At 34.6% G+C, this 18260-nt stretch overlaps 3 protein-coding genes and 1 pseudogene across 6 annotated transcripts; all 4 read right to left on the bottom strand.

Moving 5' to 3' along the window:
- Nucleotides 1–26: 26 nt before the first annotated feature.
- On the bottom strand, nucleotides 27–3029 carry LOC133700708 (pentatricopeptide repeat-containing protein At4g17616-like). The gene is made up of 2 exons (XM_062124335.1): nucleotides 2893–3029; nucleotides 27–2458 (listed from the first exon to the last, which is right to left on the bottom strand). Exon 2 carries the CDS (start codon nucleotides 2358–2360, stop codon nucleotides 255–257), a length of 2106 nt encoding a protein of 701 aa, XP_061980319.1. The 5' UTR covers nucleotides 2361–2458; nucleotides 2893–3029; the 3' UTR covers nucleotides 27–254.
- A 3586-nt stretch (nucleotides 3030–6615) lies between these two features.
- Nucleotides 6616–8013, bottom strand: LOC133700476 (disease resistance protein RPV1-like). Its single transcript, XM_062124010.1, has 2 exons — nucleotides 7860–8013; nucleotides 6616–7750 (listed from the first exon to the last, which is right to left on the bottom strand). Exons 1-2 carry the CDS (start codon nucleotides 8010–8012, stop codon nucleotides 6794–6796), a joined length of 1110 nt encoding a protein of 369 aa, XP_061979994.1. The 5' UTR covers nucleotide 8013; the 3' UTR covers nucleotides 6616–6793.
- On the bottom strand, nucleotides 8006–11346 carry LOC133700475 (disease resistance protein RPV1-like; annotated as a pseudogene).
- A 205-nt stretch (nucleotides 11347–11551) lies between these two features.
- Nucleotides 11552–16417, bottom strand: LOC133700477 (calcineurin B-like protein 9). Of its 4 annotated transcripts, none has more exons than XM_062124014.1 (9): nucleotides 16193–16410; nucleotides 15442–15625; nucleotides 14882–14964; nucleotides 14071–14130; nucleotides 13600–13708; nucleotides 13421–13473; nucleotides 12491–12571; nucleotides 11983–12095; nucleotides 11552–11881 (listed from the first exon to the last, which is right to left on the bottom strand). In XM_062124014.1, exons 2-9 carry the CDS (start codon nucleotides 15518–15520, stop codon nucleotides 11818–11820), a joined length of 642 nt encoding a protein of 213 aa, XP_061979998.1. In that variant the 5' UTR covers nucleotides 15521–15625; nucleotides 16193–16410; the 3' UTR covers nucleotides 11552–11817. The 4 variants fall into 4 exon arrangements, with proteins under 4 accessions (XP_061979998.1, XP_061979995.1, XP_061979996.1 ...); XM_062124011.1 differs by having other exon boundaries at nucleotides 15442–15643; nucleotides 16193–16409; XM_062124012.1 differs by having other exon boundaries at nucleotides 15442–15593; nucleotides 16193–16409.
- Between the last annotated feature and the right edge of the window lie 1843 nt (nucleotides 16418–18260).

Here is an 18260-nt window from a genome sequence, read left to right as displayed (position 1 = left end):
GATGCCGAGTTACATCCAACTAGAAGGGTCTACAAATATAATTTTTTTTAAAAAAAAATTTGGATTATGACTTGTGTAAAACATCAGGTCGATTAGACCCAGAATTCACTTGCAGTGCCATCATTTATGCAAATAGCATTCACATTCAGCTGCCATGGATCAAAACTCATGCAAGACAAAGCTTCAGCTTTGCAAGGCCAACCAAAGACATTGATTAATGGATGCCCTATGCACTTGAAAACTTAATATAGATATCAATCAATGCCAACCCATTTCCTAAATGCCTTGACATGCTCAAGCCTCTTGCTTTGAGCCTCTGTTCTTGCCTCTGATGCTTTTAAACTCCGATATAGATTCTTATGAAGCTTCAAGAACTCATCTTTGTACATCCACTTGTCGCAGTACATATTACGCTCTTTCATATAACCAATGACCTCCATTGCTCTCTCAAAATAACCTCCTCGGAGAAAGTTCAAATGCAAAACCTCATAGAGATCCCTACTCACCTCTAAGTCCTTGCTACCCACGTTCCTCTTGATATCCCCCCACAAGATTGTGATATCTCGATACATACCCAAAGAAGAAAACCCATCGATCAGATAAGAAAAAGTTTGCACTGTTGGTTGGATTTTCATGTGTTGCATTCTTTTATACGTCTTCAATGCATCCTCCATCATTTTGGCCTTGCAAAAGTAGTAAATGGAAGAATTTAATTCATAAACCACGGAAGGAATGGCCTTCTCTTCCTCTCTCATTTCTCGGACTAAAAAGTCTATCAGATCTGATTTACTAGACGAAGATGATGCATTATTAGCTGCTTCTGAAAGACAAGCAGTGACAACCATCTCATCAGACAAATTTACAACAAAACCAGCCTTCCTCATTTTTCGTAGCAGTGCCTTTGCTTCTTTGAACATCTCTCTACAATAATATGCTGTTAAGAGTGCCATATGCAGGGTAGAGCCTATGGGAGCCCCAGCTGCATCCATGTCATCCAAGATGTCATGGGCCATTTCCAGCCAACCTAAGCGAATGCAAGCATCAATCACATCAGAGCAAAAATTGGACTGGCCAAGCACATGGAAGTCCTGTTGCATGCAAAGTAAAAGCTTTGAAAGATCAGTAGTTCTCCCATGTCTTCTGTATCCATTTACAAGCTTTGCCAGGGCTCTGTTACTAAGGAGAAGCTTTCCACTCCTAAACATTACAAGCTCTTGTTTATGTTTCACTCTGAGGATAGAATCCTTCTGCAATAACTCTGGCATAACCTGTATCTTCAAGCCAGTCTTGAGATTGCTAGATCCAATTGGAACAAGGAGACGCTTTTCTTGGTCCATCCTAAGTTTTTTATAGGGAACAGACTCCTGGAATTTATGCATATCCAACAAAAGCTGTGCAGCAGAATCGATGTCATCGAATTTAAAGTGCAATTTCAACAAGCTATCGTAGAACTGACAATAATAACCAATAAAAGGAGAACCCACTTCATCAACATGATCCTTCAATTTCTTGATCTCATCCCTTTGACCATTCATTTCATGGATCTGGGAAAAAATAATGACCGAGTGTGCATCAGCAATAACACCCACCTTTGACATCAACTCAACTATTTCTTGGCCTTTAAGAGATGATTTGAACTTCACACAAGCATCAAGAACAAGGTTGAATATCATTGCATCAGGTTTTACCACTTTGGCACGAACACTTCCTTTTGCGCTTAAATGTAGAAAACAATCACACATCTGAACCAAGAAATTTGATGCTAGACATGCTCCAATCTCCGTCTTCACCATGTGTGAAACCACTGACCATAGTATAGTTAGTGGGGGCATATTCTCCCTCTCTAGCATCACCCTTAGAATCATAGAGGCAGGAACAGGCATCTGTGCTCTAGCTAAGGAGATTGAGAGCTTTGTCAGGACTGGAAACTGAAGCAAACCAGGCTTTTCTTTCAATATTAAGAAGACCAAATCACACGCTTTTTGCAACCAGTGGTGGTCTGATGAATAGGAAAGTCGAGAAATTAACATGTTCACCATGGAACCCGCAGGAAAGCCATATAGTTTCTTGAAGTCAATAAAAGTTACCCAAGCTTCATCTACTTGATGCTCCCGCAATGCAATTTCAAGCTTCCTCAAAAGAACAACATTAGAGGAACCTCTCCAACATATCCTTCCAGGCTGACTAACACTACCACTCGAAAAATGTTGGAGAGCTACAAGCTGATATTGTCCAAAGACTCTTTTGGAAAAAAATTCTCCACTGTGATCTGCAATCAAGGCAGTCTTCTGAATAGCTGAAGGCACAAAGACTCCAAATGCATAGCTCAATGGGATTTTTCTTGAAAAAATTAGTGCCATCTATATTACCATTTGAGCTGCAATGCGTCTCACATCAAAATAGTTCCAATAAAAAAGAAGAAGCCCTCAAGCCAGAAAGAACTGCTCAAATGGATCATCTGTTTCAAGAACTTGACTAAATTAGACACATATTGTATAGTGACAAATTCAAAATACAAAAACCAGCTAATACGTTCATCAGATAAAAAAACAAAGGTCCTAGTAAACTAACATTTAGGCAATAAAATTGAAAATTCAGATAAACATAGAAGTTGTTGATGAGTAAAGCTGGTTAAGTTAAAGTTCAACAGTTCAATTAAATCCAGTAAATCATCAAAGAAAAGTGAACGAATTAGAAAAGAAAATTCCCCAGAAAGTAACAAAGAAAAATACATAATTTCCGAGAAACATCACTAAACCAAGTTAAATATGTAAATAAATTTATCATCTTTGCTGATATTCGAGATGCAAGACATGTAATAAAAAAAGGAGAGATTGTGTTAGTTCAATGCACATGGAATGGGTAAAGAGAGAGAAGAAATGAAATACCAACCTCAAATATCACCAAACTCAACACAAGAAGTTACTTCCCTCCCTGTACCCACCGGAAATAGAACTCGGTTGAAGAGACGAGGTTAGCAGTTGGCAACGCATCAAATCAAAGTATTAAGGAGAATAATAGCCCATGAGATGTTTGAGGAATGAGCTGGATATCTGTTTTCTGGTGGACTTATAAAGCCAGAGCCCATGACTAATGGCTTCCTTTTCCATCGAGAACAAAAAAATATTTGTTTTCTTATTGCCAATTACATTAGATAATAATAATAATAATAATAATTCTACTAGCAAGGTTACTGTGCAAAAAGACTTAGAATATTACTAGTTTGGTGTTCCACATTACGCCGCGGACTCACTTTTGATTTTCATAAAAAATATCATAAAAATCTAAGATCCAAGAAAATTAGGTATTGCCACCGAACCGAACCAAGAGAATTGGGTACCAACCCAGGGACTTATTAGCCTTGGGTCCTGACGTCTGACCCAGGAGAATTGGATAATGAAGTAAGATTCATTAGCCTTAGGTGCCGCCACCGAATCCAAGAAAATTAAGTCATGATGCAGGACCCATTAGTCTTAAGTCCTGACGTAGGATTCGTTAGCTTTGGATCCTGACAACGGACCTAAGTGCATTAGGTCCTTACGCATAACAGGGGACCCAATTCCCTTGGGTCCGACTTCAGGTCTCAAAGTTAGTATATTCATGTTAGGACCCAATTCTCTTCGGTCCGTTGTCAGGACTCATTAGACAACAGACTTAAGTGCATTAGGTCTTGACGAACTACCCAAGAGAATTAGGTCCGGACATGGAACCCAAGAGAATTGGGTTCTTATACGAGACCTATTAGCCTTGGGTCAGGCGAGGCTGCAACACTCAAGAGATTTGGGTCCTGAAAACTGACCCAAAAGAATTGGATCTTCATACGTGACTCATGAGAAGTGGGTTCTTATAGAGAACACATAGTATTGGGTCAAGTGAGGTTGCATGACCCAAGAGATTTGGATCTGTGCTCATGCCATACCCAAGCAACTTGGGTGAGGCGTCCCTTTCTAACCCTAAGTTTCTTGGATCTGGAAGGAGATGTTTAACCCGAGTTAATAATGAAAATAATAATAGTAATTGATTTTACCCTTCAAATCAATTATATATTTTTTATATTAATAATATTTATTTCAAATTTAATAATATTAATAATAATATTAAACTCGTTTGACTCAAGTTCTCATAGTTTTTAATCCTTTCAAATCAAATATATGGTTTTTATTCAATAACAATGATATTTTTTTTTCAAATTTAAAAATGATAATAATAATTTTTTATTTTACCCTTTAAATCAAATCTATGATTGTTTTTCAATACTAATAATAATTTTTTTCAAATTTATTACTTATTTTGTTAATAATATTAATTATAATATAAATAATAATATTTATAATATAAATAATAATATTTTTGATATGAATACTTTTAATTATAATAAAAATAATAAAATTTATAGCACAAATAATTATATTTAGAAACCTAAGATCCAATAACCTTAGGTCCTGACGCTGAACCCAAGAAAAATGGATCCTAAAGCCTGACCCAAGAGAATTAGGTTTTGATGCAGGACTCATTAGCTTTGGATTCCCATGCCAGACCCAAGAGAATTGGGTCCTGAAGTAAGACCTATTAGCCTTGGGTGCTCATGTTGGACCCAAGAAAATTCGATCCTGATGCAGAACTCAAGTAAATTAGGTCTGAACGCATGACTCATTAGCCCTGGATCTTAACGCAAGATTCATGAAAATTAGATCCGGACACATGACTCATTAGCCTTGGATCTTAACGCAAGGATTTAGATCTGTTTTGGGTCAGGTGAGACCACAAGATCTAAAGGATTTGGGTCAGCTTTCCTGTAACACCCGAGCAACTTGAATGATGCAAAATGCTTCAGAGTATGAAAATAAACTCCATTTGATTCTGAATCTGTTTACGAAGAATCTTGTGATCGAGGAATCCATGTTACACATCTCTATTATTATTTAATATGCATTTGCTATACTTAACAAAGCTAGGATACGTGGAATATAAAGCTTTTCTTTATCACCTGTTTCTTTTAAAAGTTTTCATGTATTGTTAAAGGAACTTATTGATGAAGTTTAAAAAAAAACTTTATACATAAATTGAACTTTTCATATTTTGTGAAATTAGGTTTGGGCTTGAAACATGGGTGGGCTTGGTTGTTGGGCTTGACCAATGATAGAGATTCACCTGAAAAAATAAACCCTCGTGAAAAGAAATACTCTGATGATTATGTTATTAAGGCTATGTGATGATTATGTTATTAAGGCTATGTTTGTTTCTCAGAAAGTGGTTTCCGAGAAACTACTTTCCAAACTTTCCCGTGTTTGTTTGTCATTAGAAAAATTAGTCAACGGAAAATATTTTTCAGTCAAAGAAAAATTTAGCTTGGTTTCCAGGAAAGTATTTTCCTGAAAAATTTAGGCGAAAAACGCTTTCTAAAAGTTATGAAAAATTTAGAAATGTCATATTATTTGTTGATTATATCAAATTTGATCCTCAAACTTTTGATTGCTATATATATTTTATTTTGAATATTTATTTTTCAATTTCATCTCTTAAAATTTAATTTTTATATTAACTTTGATCCTTCTTTTTATAATTATTATTTGTTTTTTCTTTATCATTTTTTTATTAAAATGTTTTATCTATAAAATTTGATCCTCATTCTTTTGATTGTTACTTATTTTATTTGAAATAATTTATGAAATGTTAATTATTATTATTTTAATTTCTTCATCTTTTATTTTTTTATTTTTTAGATTTGATCTCTATTATTTTGATTATTATTTATTTTATTTGAAATAATTTATGAAATAATTTTTTTAATTTCATTTTCATTCAACTTTTTAATTTGTAAGATTTGTTCTTCGTCATTTTAATAAACTTGAGAAAAATAAAACATTAATAAGTTATTTTTCAACTCATTTTCCATGATATAACCAAACACTAGAAAGTATTTTCCAACTTATTTTTCATTACACTACCAAACATCAAAAAATAATTTATTTTTCTGAAATTCACTTTCCAGCAAACAAATGAGCGTTAAGTGTTTAAAAGAAAAAAAGATGTAAAATAAATTGTTGAAGAGAGAATGACAAGTATGAGAGCCTTCATTCGTTTACCTAGTGATCTAAGATAATTATAAATGTAGAGGATGGTGCCATGTTGATTGGTGAAAATATTGATGTCCATAATTGATTGAACAACTGTTGAATGTCAATGATACATTGAAGAAAATAGTTATTGGTCAAGAAATAAATGTTTGTCTTATATAGAGAATGATGCGATGTCACCATTAGCTTGAAATGGTGGTATTTTGCACAGAAGTGTGCACTTGCATAAATAATGTCAATTAATCATGAAAAATATTGTGTGTAAATGGTACATGGCGTCGTGTTTTGACTCCTTGGGACTTGAAAAAAAATGGGTAGGCTAGAAGTGGGAATTTACTAGATGTAGTTATTTGGAGCAAGGCCCAAACAATATAGGTGTTGTCGTTTTGGGCTGCATACCCAAACAACAAAAAATTAACTAATTTTTTTATCTTTTGTTGTTGGTTCGTTGAAGTTGATGATGAAAGTGATTATGGCTAGTTTGTTAGTTGCCAATAAAGAGGGGGAGAGAGCTAAACATGACAAGGAGAAGGGAATAACTTGGGGTTTGGATGAGGAAGATAACTAGTGATGGAGGAGCTGCCATGGGAGGTGACTTGATCGGCGATGAGAGTTAATTGTTGGCTTCGAGTGATGATCGACATGGATCGTGATTGTCGGATTCTAAACGGTGTGATTTTAGAGAGAGAACTATTTGTTTATTTGATTGTCGGATTCTAAAGCTTAGAAATCCAAGTGCAAGAGCAAGATTGAAAGCAAAAGATAGGGGATAGTACCTGAAGAAGACTCTTCTTGAAATTATTTGCCAGTTTTCTGCAGTTGTCAACATAAATGAGGGGTTTATTTCCCACGCTTCCTAAACCCTGAATATCAGCTAGTTGTTGGCAATTAACTAGATACATATCTGGGACATTTTTCGACTTAATAGATAATCTTTCCATGGATGTGCAATGATACACCATCAAAGAGTGCAAACTTGAGGGAAGATCTGAGATTGATAGAAGATCTGCACAATGGTACAGGCACAATACTTGTAGATTGGGAAGTCTATCTATGCCATTAGGCAGATTATTGAACTTGTTTCTTATGAAATTCAATTCTTGAAGTGAGGATAACCCCCCAAGATCTGTACCATCAGATAGACCACAGTAACTCGGATCTAGTCTTCTCAACGAGTTTAAGCCAGTAAAAGTTGGAAGCAAAGCTCTGGGGTTTGAAATTCTTGGTGAAAGCCAAGGTAAAATATGTGAAAACCAAGATACCGATGATAAGTCATATTTGAATCCACCCAACGATAAATTACTGAGGTTCTCCAAATGTCCAATGGAAGATGGTAGTCGCTCAATTGCAGTTCCATCTGCTAGAAGTATGGTTAAGGCCTCCATATCACCCAACTGCTCGGGCAATTTCTCAAGGTTTATGCACCTGGAAATGTTTAGAGTTTCAAGGCATTTCAAGTAGCAAATGCTTTCTGGAAGATTCTTCAGACTCTTGCATCCCTCCAAATTCAACAAAGCCAGGTTATCCAAATGTCCAATAGATTGATGAACCTCAACTAAACTTGTGCAACCTTCAAGTATAATTCTCTCCAGACAAGGGAGTCCCATGAAGTGCGGTGTTGTAGAAAGGTGCACAGAATAGCTGAGGTTGAGGATTTTCAGCCTGTTGAGAAACTGATTCGAAAGAGAGAAAAAGGGATCAATATACATGAAACACAACCAGCAAGTTAAATAATTCGAATTTATATTGGTAAGAAACAAAAACATATTGTATATTTCATACTTTGATCCCCTTCCAGACTGCTCTGATGTTGCTGTGCTGCATATCAAGAACTACTAGATTGTCTAGCTGGAAATCTCGCGGTAAAGATTTCAAAGGGCATCGATGCCAACTCTTTGGAAAAATGCTCATAGCATCCAGTGACATGTGCTGCATTCATTGGAGCAACCTTAAACATCTCATCTCTGCAAATGATTCTGTGCTCAAAACTACATCTTTTGATGCTTGTAAATCAAGAGTTATACCTTCCGCTGCTTCTGTTCCCTACAAACACTAACTGTTGATTGGTTAATGCAGTCTATAATTGCGTGGATGTAATTCCACACAGAAGTATTTATTAAAAATTCCTAGGAGAATTCTAAATTCCCTCCTAAATATTAGATAACTGATGTGTGTTTGGGAACTAGTACGAAAGTAGCCTTCATGTAAGTAAGTGTATGGGAAGATGTAGTTCAAACAGTAGAACCCAATGTGTACAACAACTTGGTGTTAAATTTTATATATGTCATGCATTGTATGGATTTTTCTATAATTAATTGGTCAATGAAATAGACTTTGGCCAATCACTCAAAAAGATGATCAGAGATCACCTATGTGCTTTCAGAATTAATAGCAACAACCGGCACATGTTCAATAACTGAGGCGAAATCCTGAATTAAACAAGTGATTAAATTAGTAAAAAATATTAATGAAATTCCAATTAATCCAGATTTATGCAAAATGCAGATATGAAAAAAATGCATAACAAAATTATGTAATGAAAAAATATAAAAAGAAAACTGAAAAGAAAAGGCACACGCTCTCAAATAACAGCACTAGTCTTTATGCATGTAATGGCTAGAGCAGCCGTGCTTGTTCTCATGCATTTGTTAACTTATGTTCACAATAGCATTTGGTTCTTACCATCTTTTTCCTGAGTACATCCAGCACATCCTTCTGAAACCAAAGTCTGCTGCGTTTTCCTGGATGGTTAGGTGACATTTCACGGATGATCTCCCTTCCCATATCTCGTTATAGATCATGCATCCTTAACTTTTTATACCAGTTAACTGTTATAAGTGATCTCTGCATTAGAACCTCAATACCAATTCTAGAGTGGAAACCACAGCCATCAAGTAATGTTGAAACATAATCCACGTCCATACCAATAAAGAAACATGCGATATCAAGGAATATACCCTTTATATCATCATCATCAAGTGCATTGAAACTTAATTGAAGTTTTCTCTGAATTTGATGGTGTGGAATTTTTTTTAATTTCTTAACAGCACTTCTGTTTTCACCTATGCTTCTTTTGCACAAATAAGAACCCAAAACTTCAAGAGCCCGTGGAAGTCCTCCAACATACTGAACCACACCATTAGAAATCCCCAGAAATTCTTCTGTTGGACGATTCTCCTTGAAGGCATATGCAATGAAAAGCTGAAGGGACTCGTCATGATTCAATTCTTCAACAAGATAGTTATTGTCCACATGAAGTTGAGTTAGCAAATGTTCGTCTCCTGTTGTAATAATTACTCTACTTCCAAGGCCAAACCAATTTCGCTCTCCCATCAGGGCACCTAGTTGTTTCAACTGATCCAAGTCGTCAAGAACAACAAGAACTCTTTTGTGACATAGTCTTTCTTTGATCAGAGCGCTTCCTCTATCAACATTATTAATCTTAAAGGTTTTTGATTGTATGAGATCAGAAATGAGTTGTTCTTGTAATTGAACAAGACCATTGGGTTGTTCTGAGATTTCTTTGATATTCAAAAGACAACAACTTCCTTCGAATTCATTGCAAAGTTGGTTAAATACGGCCTTTGCTATGGTTGTCTTCCCTATACCTCCCATCCCATATATGCCCACTGTTCGGACATCATCTGTATAAATTCTTAACAAGGAAACCACGTCCTTAACTCGAGAATCAATACCTACTGGGCATGAGGCAACAGTCAAGTATTTGCAGTTCAGTTTATGTAAAACGTCTTCAACCATTTTTTCAATAAACTTTGCTTCGTGTCTGTTCACAGAAATTAAAAAGGAAATCACTAGTGACATGATAAGCACACCAAAGTGAAATTGTTACACAATTCATAAAATTATGCTAGCTAATCTATAGTGTTCAGTAACCATATCAAGCTAAGCTCATATACCAGCTAAAAATGAGGAGCAAGACATAGTTGAACTTATCTTTCCACTCCTCCTACCGGTTTTCTTAGTGTATTGTTGGATAAGGGGCTTAAGCAGTCTATTGCGATGCTGATAACTTTTCATGTTCATTGTGAATAATTGACTATGATGATACCCTTCTCTTGTCTTCTCTTCTGTATTCGAAAAGAACAAATCAAATGGCCTTTTCTTCTTGTCCAGTGAAGTCTTATTCTGGACTCACCACCATTTTCTACTAGCTAAAGCAATCTCGTAACTGCGGGCAGTTCGAGTTCTTTACAATACAGATGGGAACTGTACTAACAGGTTTTATTTACTCTTGCCAGTAGTAGTTCAGTCAGTTCAGGGCATGAGGCTACAGGTTTTATTTACTCTTGCTCCTGCCTCCTTTATTTAGGCAAATGTGAAGGGCTTGTTGAGTGAATAATTCTACAACAGTGATTCGACGAGACTCGAGAAGTTGTGAAATTAAATGGGGGTATAGATGATAGTACGCATTTTGCAATCATTTGTGATATGTGCTCAATTATCTTGCAAAATTTAGAGGGATTGAAAAACGAAGAGAAAAGAATAACGGTAAAGGATGATAGAAAGAAAAGAAGTACCCATTTTCCATTTCTTGGAGATGCCATCCAGAAAGATTTGTAGCCTCCACGAGAACTTCTCTCCTCTTGTTGACTATCTCAATATTTTCCTTAAACCGTTCTTCATGTCTCTTAAAAGCTTCTGCAAAACTTTCTGTCTGTTTTCTAACATCGGAGGGATCGATGTCATAGAAGATGGGGACAACAATTTGACCAATGGCACTTTTGCACGCTAGAATCTCTGAAAGTCACCGAGACACCAAGTGGAGGAAGCATAGCCTTTTGAGAAGACCACAATAGCAATTCTTGATTCTTGAATTGCTCGAGATTATAGAAGAAATGTCTTCTTCTCTAGGAAGCTCATCATTGTCCCTGAAAGTATGGATTCCTGCATGGATTAAAGCAGTACAAAGATGATCTGTGAAATTCTTCCTGGTATCTTCGCCTCTAAAGCACAAGAAAACATCATATTCCCATCTTGGTGCCGATGATGATGAAGAGAAAGATGGGTCTGAATTTTTCCTGGTAGCCATAGAATGGGCACTCATTGGTGAAGGTAGGTGTCTAATGGAGAAATTGCTTATGGTTCTTAACCTTACCAGCTGACTTTGAAATTGAGTATCGCTTTCAAAGTTGGAGTGCTGGGTTATCATATTTAATTTGCCATGCATAACGAGAATGAGCAATATTCAATATTTTTCTTGTCAGCGTTTCCAGATTGCCATCCATCCTCTTATCAAAGTTAGTCCCGGGAGTGCACTTTCTTCACCAGCTTGGGATGCGAAAGCTTCGATAGCTATTGGAATAAACGAATCAAGAGAAAACAATCGACCCTTTTATTTTATTTTTTTTCCCAGAACTTAAGCGCCAGGTTAAGTTGCCCTTTCCGCAAGACACAGGCTTTTGATTCTTGTCATAATATTTGCATGAATTTCTCATGGTTACATGGACACCAGATTTAGTAATAGCCGCATTCAAACAAAAGAGAACTGTGATCCAACTCTAATAACTGCTGCAGAGGTTTGACTCACTACAACATGGATTAGATAAACGACGCTTTGCGGTTGAGATGAGAACCTCAAAAACTAATTTCACTCATCAATGTTGAAAGCTTGCAACTCAGACCAACACAATTCTCTTTTTCCCAAAAATCAAAACCTACTGTTCAATCTAATTGCAGTAATGTCCTATGTCACTCTTTTCTTGCCCCCCCCCCCCCTCCTCTATGCAGCAATCTCATCCACCTCAGAATTAAAGACAAAACTTGGAAACGTTGTTGTGATGTCCCTGCATTAATTTCCAGAAAGAAAGAATAAAATAACTGAGAGAAGAACTCCATAACAATCCGCAAATTATAACAAGGGTCTAAGAGATGTCTTATTTTGTACCTCAAGTAGGGGAGAGTCATTATCTTTAATAAGGATGGGTTTCTACATACAAAGTTCTCCCACTCAGATTTGTCTATCTTCCCATCTCTATTTACATCAGCGTCCAAGAAAGTCTGTGAAATTGGAAAAGATAACAAATGCTCGAATATCATAACAAAAAAAAAACATGTCATCATGCACTGAACATAGCTCAACAAGACATGACAACCTTTTTGCTTTATGGTAGGTATAACAGGTGTGGACCCAGATCCAACCGACCTAGAGAGATTTTCCAGTTTCTTTTTCTATCATAATCAACTTGAACTTTTCAATTGCATTTTAAATTGTTAAACAAGATCATAAATTTGATACTATTTTGCTACTACATGGCAGCGCTGGATCCCAATCTAAACAGATGAACAGTTTGTTGATCCTAAATTAATAGCAAACTAGCAAAATGCTGAGAGAAGGTGAATCGGTTAACTTAAAAGAGACATGTAAAATCCAAAGTAATCCAGCAATAATTCACCTTATCAAGAATTATCTCAACAGTCTCATCAGCCAACTTCATTTCTGATTCACAGAGAAGTGCAATCAACATTTGCTTAACCTGTCAAACAATTACAAACAATGAGCAGGCTGGCATGTAGTTTCAATAAAAGGATAATCAGATTAAGTAACAAGTCTGGGAGATGTGTTGAGCTTTCTCTTCAATAAGCTTTGAATTTTTTACATAATTATTTAACTTAATGATAAGGAAAGCCATAGAGAAATCTCATCGAATTGAGAAAAATGTCATGGCCAGATGACAAAAAGAATTATTTAGAATCAGAAGAGTGCAAGAGTTATTGAATTCATACTAAGGAACCAAATTTTAGTCCCTCTTTGATGATTTAAGCTACAGTTAGTGCCATTGAATAGTAAAAATGACAATTCAAAAAGCATAGAAGGTTATTATTTACCTGAGTTGTATATCATACAAAGAGACCACATCCTCCTAATTTATGGGTAAATCAGATACAAAAATACACTCTTAACTTTTCAGATACACCCAGCCACAAAGTGGATGCAAATGCTAAATGAATTACTGTGAACAAGGAAATTAGCCACAATGCAGCAAAATATCAACACCAAGCCTCATTTAACTAGCCAGGTTGTCAAGAACTGAACCTAGAATAAACTCAAACCCTGACCGAACCATACCCTCTACTGATAATCTAAATCCTCTACACATCTTCAGCTGTGCACGTTCAGATATGGAAGCAAAAGTGGCAGGCAAAAGAACAACACAAAGAGACATAATAGTCAAGGACCATCTTTGCATAGGACTTCTGTTTGCCCTGACACTCAGGGGGGGATTGTTTGCCAGTATCTAGTCATGCGCATTTCTCTCATTGCACAGGTAAACTAAGAATTCTAAATCTCACTCATAAAATTCAAAAAATGACCATTCTCATACCTCTTGGCGCTCAATGAATCCTGTGTTATCCAAATCATATAGTTTAAATGAGACTGCAAGAAATTCCAAACAGTAGAAGTTAGTGGACAGAAAAATGAAATGAAGCGAGGTCATGCAGAATACAAAGACAACTGCAGTTTATTCAATTGAAAATCATCACAAATATGTATTCAACTTACAGTCTATCTTGTCTTCTTGTGAGGCATTGGGATGGAAGACATTGAGTGATCTAACAAAATCACTGAAATCAATGACTCCCTTGTGCTTAACATCAAACAGCTCAAAAATCTGCATGCAGAGTTGTTTGAATATCAAAACTTATCCAACTGAATGAAATGAGATGAGGGCATTGTTTATAATGCTGGTTATGACGAAAAATCTTACAAGGTGTTTTTAACTTACTGCAATTATTAGTTGGTTCTTCTTATAGTCTTATTATTAATATAGAGAAAAAAAAGAAAAGTTAAGTAGCTCGCCCATATATAATTTCAGGACAGAGCCATGTCCACCATGTACAATTGAGATAACAAAAACTGTAGTGCAGGTCAGGAAAAAAAGAAAAAAAATCACTTTTTAAACATTATACTGGGTTATTTCTCTGTTCAAATATTGTTTCTTCTCAATAGAGAAACTGAAGATAAGATAGATACCCTATTTGCAAAGAGATTCTCTTTCTTTCTGTTTTTGAAAAGAGCCAACTGAAACTCTTCCTGCATAAACAAGAAAATACTCACTGCCATATTTTGCATTATAATTTCCACACGCTCTTTGATCTGATAATGTCAGATGAACATCCAACAAACATCACAGTCATATTAATCATGCATAAGCATATGTATTATAATGAATGGTTGAAAATATGGATAATTTGGATGAACGCAAGCACAGATAATTTGGGTCATGTGTACATATTATATGTGTGACAGAGATTAACCTAATATGGTTGAAAAAGGAAAACTATTTACATAAGAGAGTGTGCTGCTGAAAATCATTAAAGATCACTATCATTAGTAGTTACATCATCGTGATTAGTATTAAAATCAAACATTCTACCATCTGTGACCAATTGTAGCATTAATCAGTGCATAGCATCCTCTAGGTTAAACAGTTCTGCCCACATGTCTTCAAATGAGCTTCACATCACACTATGTGAGCAGAAACGGAACCCAACTTCAGAAACTCCATTTCTTGAATACTATCAAATATATAATTCTAAGTTCTTCTGTTTTTTATCCCGTGAAAACACAGGTTAAAACAACAATTCAAACCTTCACTTGGAACTATTCAAGTCGAAAAGACAGCACTCAGGAGTAGCACAAACAGAGACTGCCACGTAAAGAACCTTAAAAGAAAATGTACAGAAATGGACCGTCTTTGCTGAAGAGAAAATTTCAGAAAAAGAAAAGGTAATGGGAGATGAGGAAGAAAAGAGTTTTGGGTTCAAGACACCGTTAATGATACCTTGCTTATTAACCCATCATCAACCACGGAACTGCTAATGCTCTTGTATAGTTCAAAAAGTGCTTCAACTTCACTCACACTAACTGCAGGATCAAAAAATGGCATACATATCAAAGACTACACCTACAAATTAACAAGCATGCAAAGGAGAACGTACAGATGTGTCAATGCACGGGTCTCAATCGCACACAGACACAGCAATAAACAATGAAATGAAAAGCATGCTAACTTGAGACACTGAAATTTCATACCCAAGACTTTCAAGAAATAAAAAATAATAATTCGGAATATAGTAATAGTTTTTTTATATAAAAAAAAAAAAACATTACAAAATTAGATAATAAACGAACCACAATTCAACATAATTGGGGTTTATGATCTCCAAAACAAAAGAAAGTTTTCTCAATGGCCAAAAGAGGGCCACACATGTGACAATACAGCAATTATAGCTGAACTGTTTTGAGTTCACAGCACTCAAAAACTTGAAAAAAAAATGATTTAGATCCATGAGTTTGCAACCCCATGAATGAACAGAGTAAAGAATAAGAAAGGTAACTTACAAGCTGTTTGTGAGGCAAGGGCAACAGGGTCCTCGTGTCCAGGGAACTGTCTTGCTACTTTAGAACTAAAACAGCCCATTTACTGGCAGAAAAGGGGGGAAGCAGGGAGGCGGCAGCCAAATACCAGACTTTTAAAGCCTAGCCTTCACTGACTACAATTCATCATCAAAATCATCTTTTTAACCTTGCAAGTTTCAAAACCCTCCATGTTGAAAAGATTGCCACCCACACAGAACAAAATTAGTAATGCAAATAACTCCGAGTAAAAAGAGCCCATTTTTCATTCACTTTGATAAACAAACAAAAACCCAGGTCAGCAATTTCTGTTTTTCGATCATTTCCATCGAACACAATCATGCTTGATTGAATTAAAATAAAAGAAGAGTAAAAAGCTTAGATTTCACTCGCTGTAATTAACAAAACTATTCGACTCAATTTATATATAGCTTTCACCGGCTAGAATTCAATACTTACAAAACACAATTAACGTAAAAAAAATAATCATTTCAAAAAAAGAAACGATATAAACACAAAACTCTTCTTTTCCTCGCATTTCTCTGGGACCAAAAAGAAAAGAGAAGAGAACAAACAAACATACAAAAAAAAAAAAAAAAGCACCAGAAACCTACAAGTCAGTAAAGAAAGAAAGAAAAATCACAATTACACTTGATTAATTACAAGACAAGAAGAAATTAGAGAAGCAATCACAATTTAGACATGATTAATAAAAGGACAGAGGAGGGAGACTTACCAGAAGCAAGAAGAAGAAAAATGAAATCTTGAAGTAGAATGGGAGACAAAGGAACTCCCCACGGAGGGAGAGGGAGAGGGAGAGGCAAATATAAATTAGCTTAGCTGGAGAAAAACAACTATACAGAGAGAGAGAGAGAGAGAGAGAGAGAGAGTCGTATTGTGGAGGGGTGTGACAATCTGTGTTACTAACTGTACTATATAGACCGTAATCGGACGGCTACTATTGATTTGATTTCTCTTATCGCTTCATCACAGAACTCGCCGTGAATATTTCCCCCTGTTTTCTCTTTCACCTTTTTTATCTCTCTCAACTCTCAACAAAAATATTTAAAAATAATAAAAGAAAAGAAAACGATGCGGCGAATTTTGAAATTTTGACAAAAATAAAAACAAACAAATAATGTGTCCGGGTGTTTGATTGCGCACTGCAATAATAATTTCAATAAAATTTTTAAAAAATATTAGTATTAAAAATAAATTTAAAAAATATAAAGATATTATTTTAATATATTTTTAAATAAAAAACAATTTAAAAAACACCAAACCATTACGACACATGGTAGAGGAGAGCTTCGATGAAAAAGATAAAAAAAAACATAGGAATATACTCCTTTGCTTTCTAGGATTCTACTTTTCTTTTGGTTGGTTAGTTGAATTCTTCCCTGCCGACCTAATCATGTTCTCATCTCATAGATTAAACACTTTGGAAAGGAAAGGTGATCACATGAATATTCGATTCCATATTAACTGTTTCTTTTTTTGGAATTTCTATCTTTTCTTTGTATTTCCTGTTTGTTTTTATATTTTAAAAGAGTTTTTAAAAAATTTTAAATTTTTTTATTTTTTTCTTTATTTTTTCTGATAAACTGATATCAAAAATAAATTTTAAAAAATAAAAATTATTATTTTAATATTTTTTTTTAAATAAAAAACAACTATAATCATTCTCCAAATATACCTTTTTATTTTAAGTGCTCCGCCGCCGGCCATCTTTCTTCCCCGCAGGCATCCTAACTTCGATTTATTAATTTAAAGGCTGCGTTGTCATTGTGACTATAGTTATAGGTGTCCATATCTTAATTGTAGTTGTAATTAAACAAAAATTAAAAATTAGAAAAAGATGGTGAATTCATTATTTATTTCTTTACAATGTACAATGTTTTTTTTAATTTTATTTTTTAATATTAACCATTGAATTTTATAATTTATTTTCTATGATATTATCCAAGTTTCATAACACAAGTCATGATTTGATAATTTATTTGGGTCAAAACAATGTATTATCATTTTAATATTAAAAAAAATTCAAAATAAGATTTTTTTAGTCAGATTATATTTTTATTAATTATTTAAAATATCTTAAAACTCGTCAAATTAACTATGGCATATCAAATCAACCCCTATATAATTTTTTAAAAAATAATACATTCAAAAAACAAAATTTATCAGTCAACCCACACCAATGATCTAGTTCTAGCTAATATAAAAGTTTTTAGCTAGGATATTTGTTGAAGTAGAGGTTGCAAATGATAAAGAAAAGAAATTCACAAAGTGGAGCTTTTCTTTAAAAGCTAGCTTCCGAAACTTTTATATGGAAAACCGTTTTTTTTTTAATGCAAGCACATTTAAGTTAAGTTTTATTCTAGCTAAATTCCTAGATGCACGTTCCACATTAACAAAAAAAAACCTAAAAAAAACCTAAAACCCATGGAAAAAATACTGTAAAAATGCCTTTATTTATAGTGAATTTAAATTAATATTTCACCTTTATAAAAAAAAATTTGAATGATTTAGGTAATTTTATCTTTTCATAAAATCTATTGGTCATTATAGAATTGATCAGGATTAACTTAATCTTTTCATATTTTTTACACAGTATAATTACTTAATTACTTTTAAAAGCAAACAATTATTTAGCTTGGGTCTAAGGGCTTTTATGATATTTCAGTTTTTACAACACGGTAAAATAATTTTATTTCTCTTAAAAATAAAAAAAATGACATAAAAACTTGTCATGACAAACCTGTAACCACGCTAATTAGGGTTGAGTGAACCTGAGATATCAC

Source organism: Populus nigra, chromosome 8 (assembly GCF_951802175.1).
Source record: "Populus nigra chromosome 8, ddPopNigr1.1, whole genome shotgun sequence".
In the NCBI taxonomy this organism is placed as follows: Eukaryota; Viridiplantae; Streptophyta; class Magnoliopsida; order Malpighiales; family Salicaceae; genus Populus; species Populus nigra.
The sequence above is the reverse complement of the archived record's forward strand: the minus strand, read 5'-3'. Positions and strand labels throughout refer to the sequence as shown.

Coding starts and splice junctions, on each gene's coding strand:
- LOC133700476 (XM_062124010.1), bottom strand. CDS start 8,012: ATGCAGCACATGTCACTGGATGCTATGAGCATTTTTCCAAAGAGTTGG. Junction 7,751..7,859: donor CAGTCTGGAAGGGGATCAAA/GTATGAAATATA, acceptor CTTTCGAATCAG/TTTCTCAACAGGCTGAAAAT.
- LOC133700708 (XM_062124335.1), bottom strand. CDS start 2,360: ATGGCACTAATTTTTTCAAGAAAAATCCCATTGAGCTATGCATTTGGA.
- LOC133700477 (XM_062124014.1), bottom strand. CDS start 15,520: ATGGGCTGTTTTAGTTCTAAAGTAGCAAGACAGTTCCCTGGACACGAG. Junction 14,131..14,881: donor ATGATGGGTTAATAAGCAAG/GTATCATTAACG, acceptor TTGTTTATGCAG/GAAGAGTTTCAGTTGGCTCT. Junction 11,882..11,982: donor ATGACTCTCCCCTACTTGAG/GTACAAAATAAG, acceptor AAATTAATGCAG/GGACATCACAACAACGTTTC.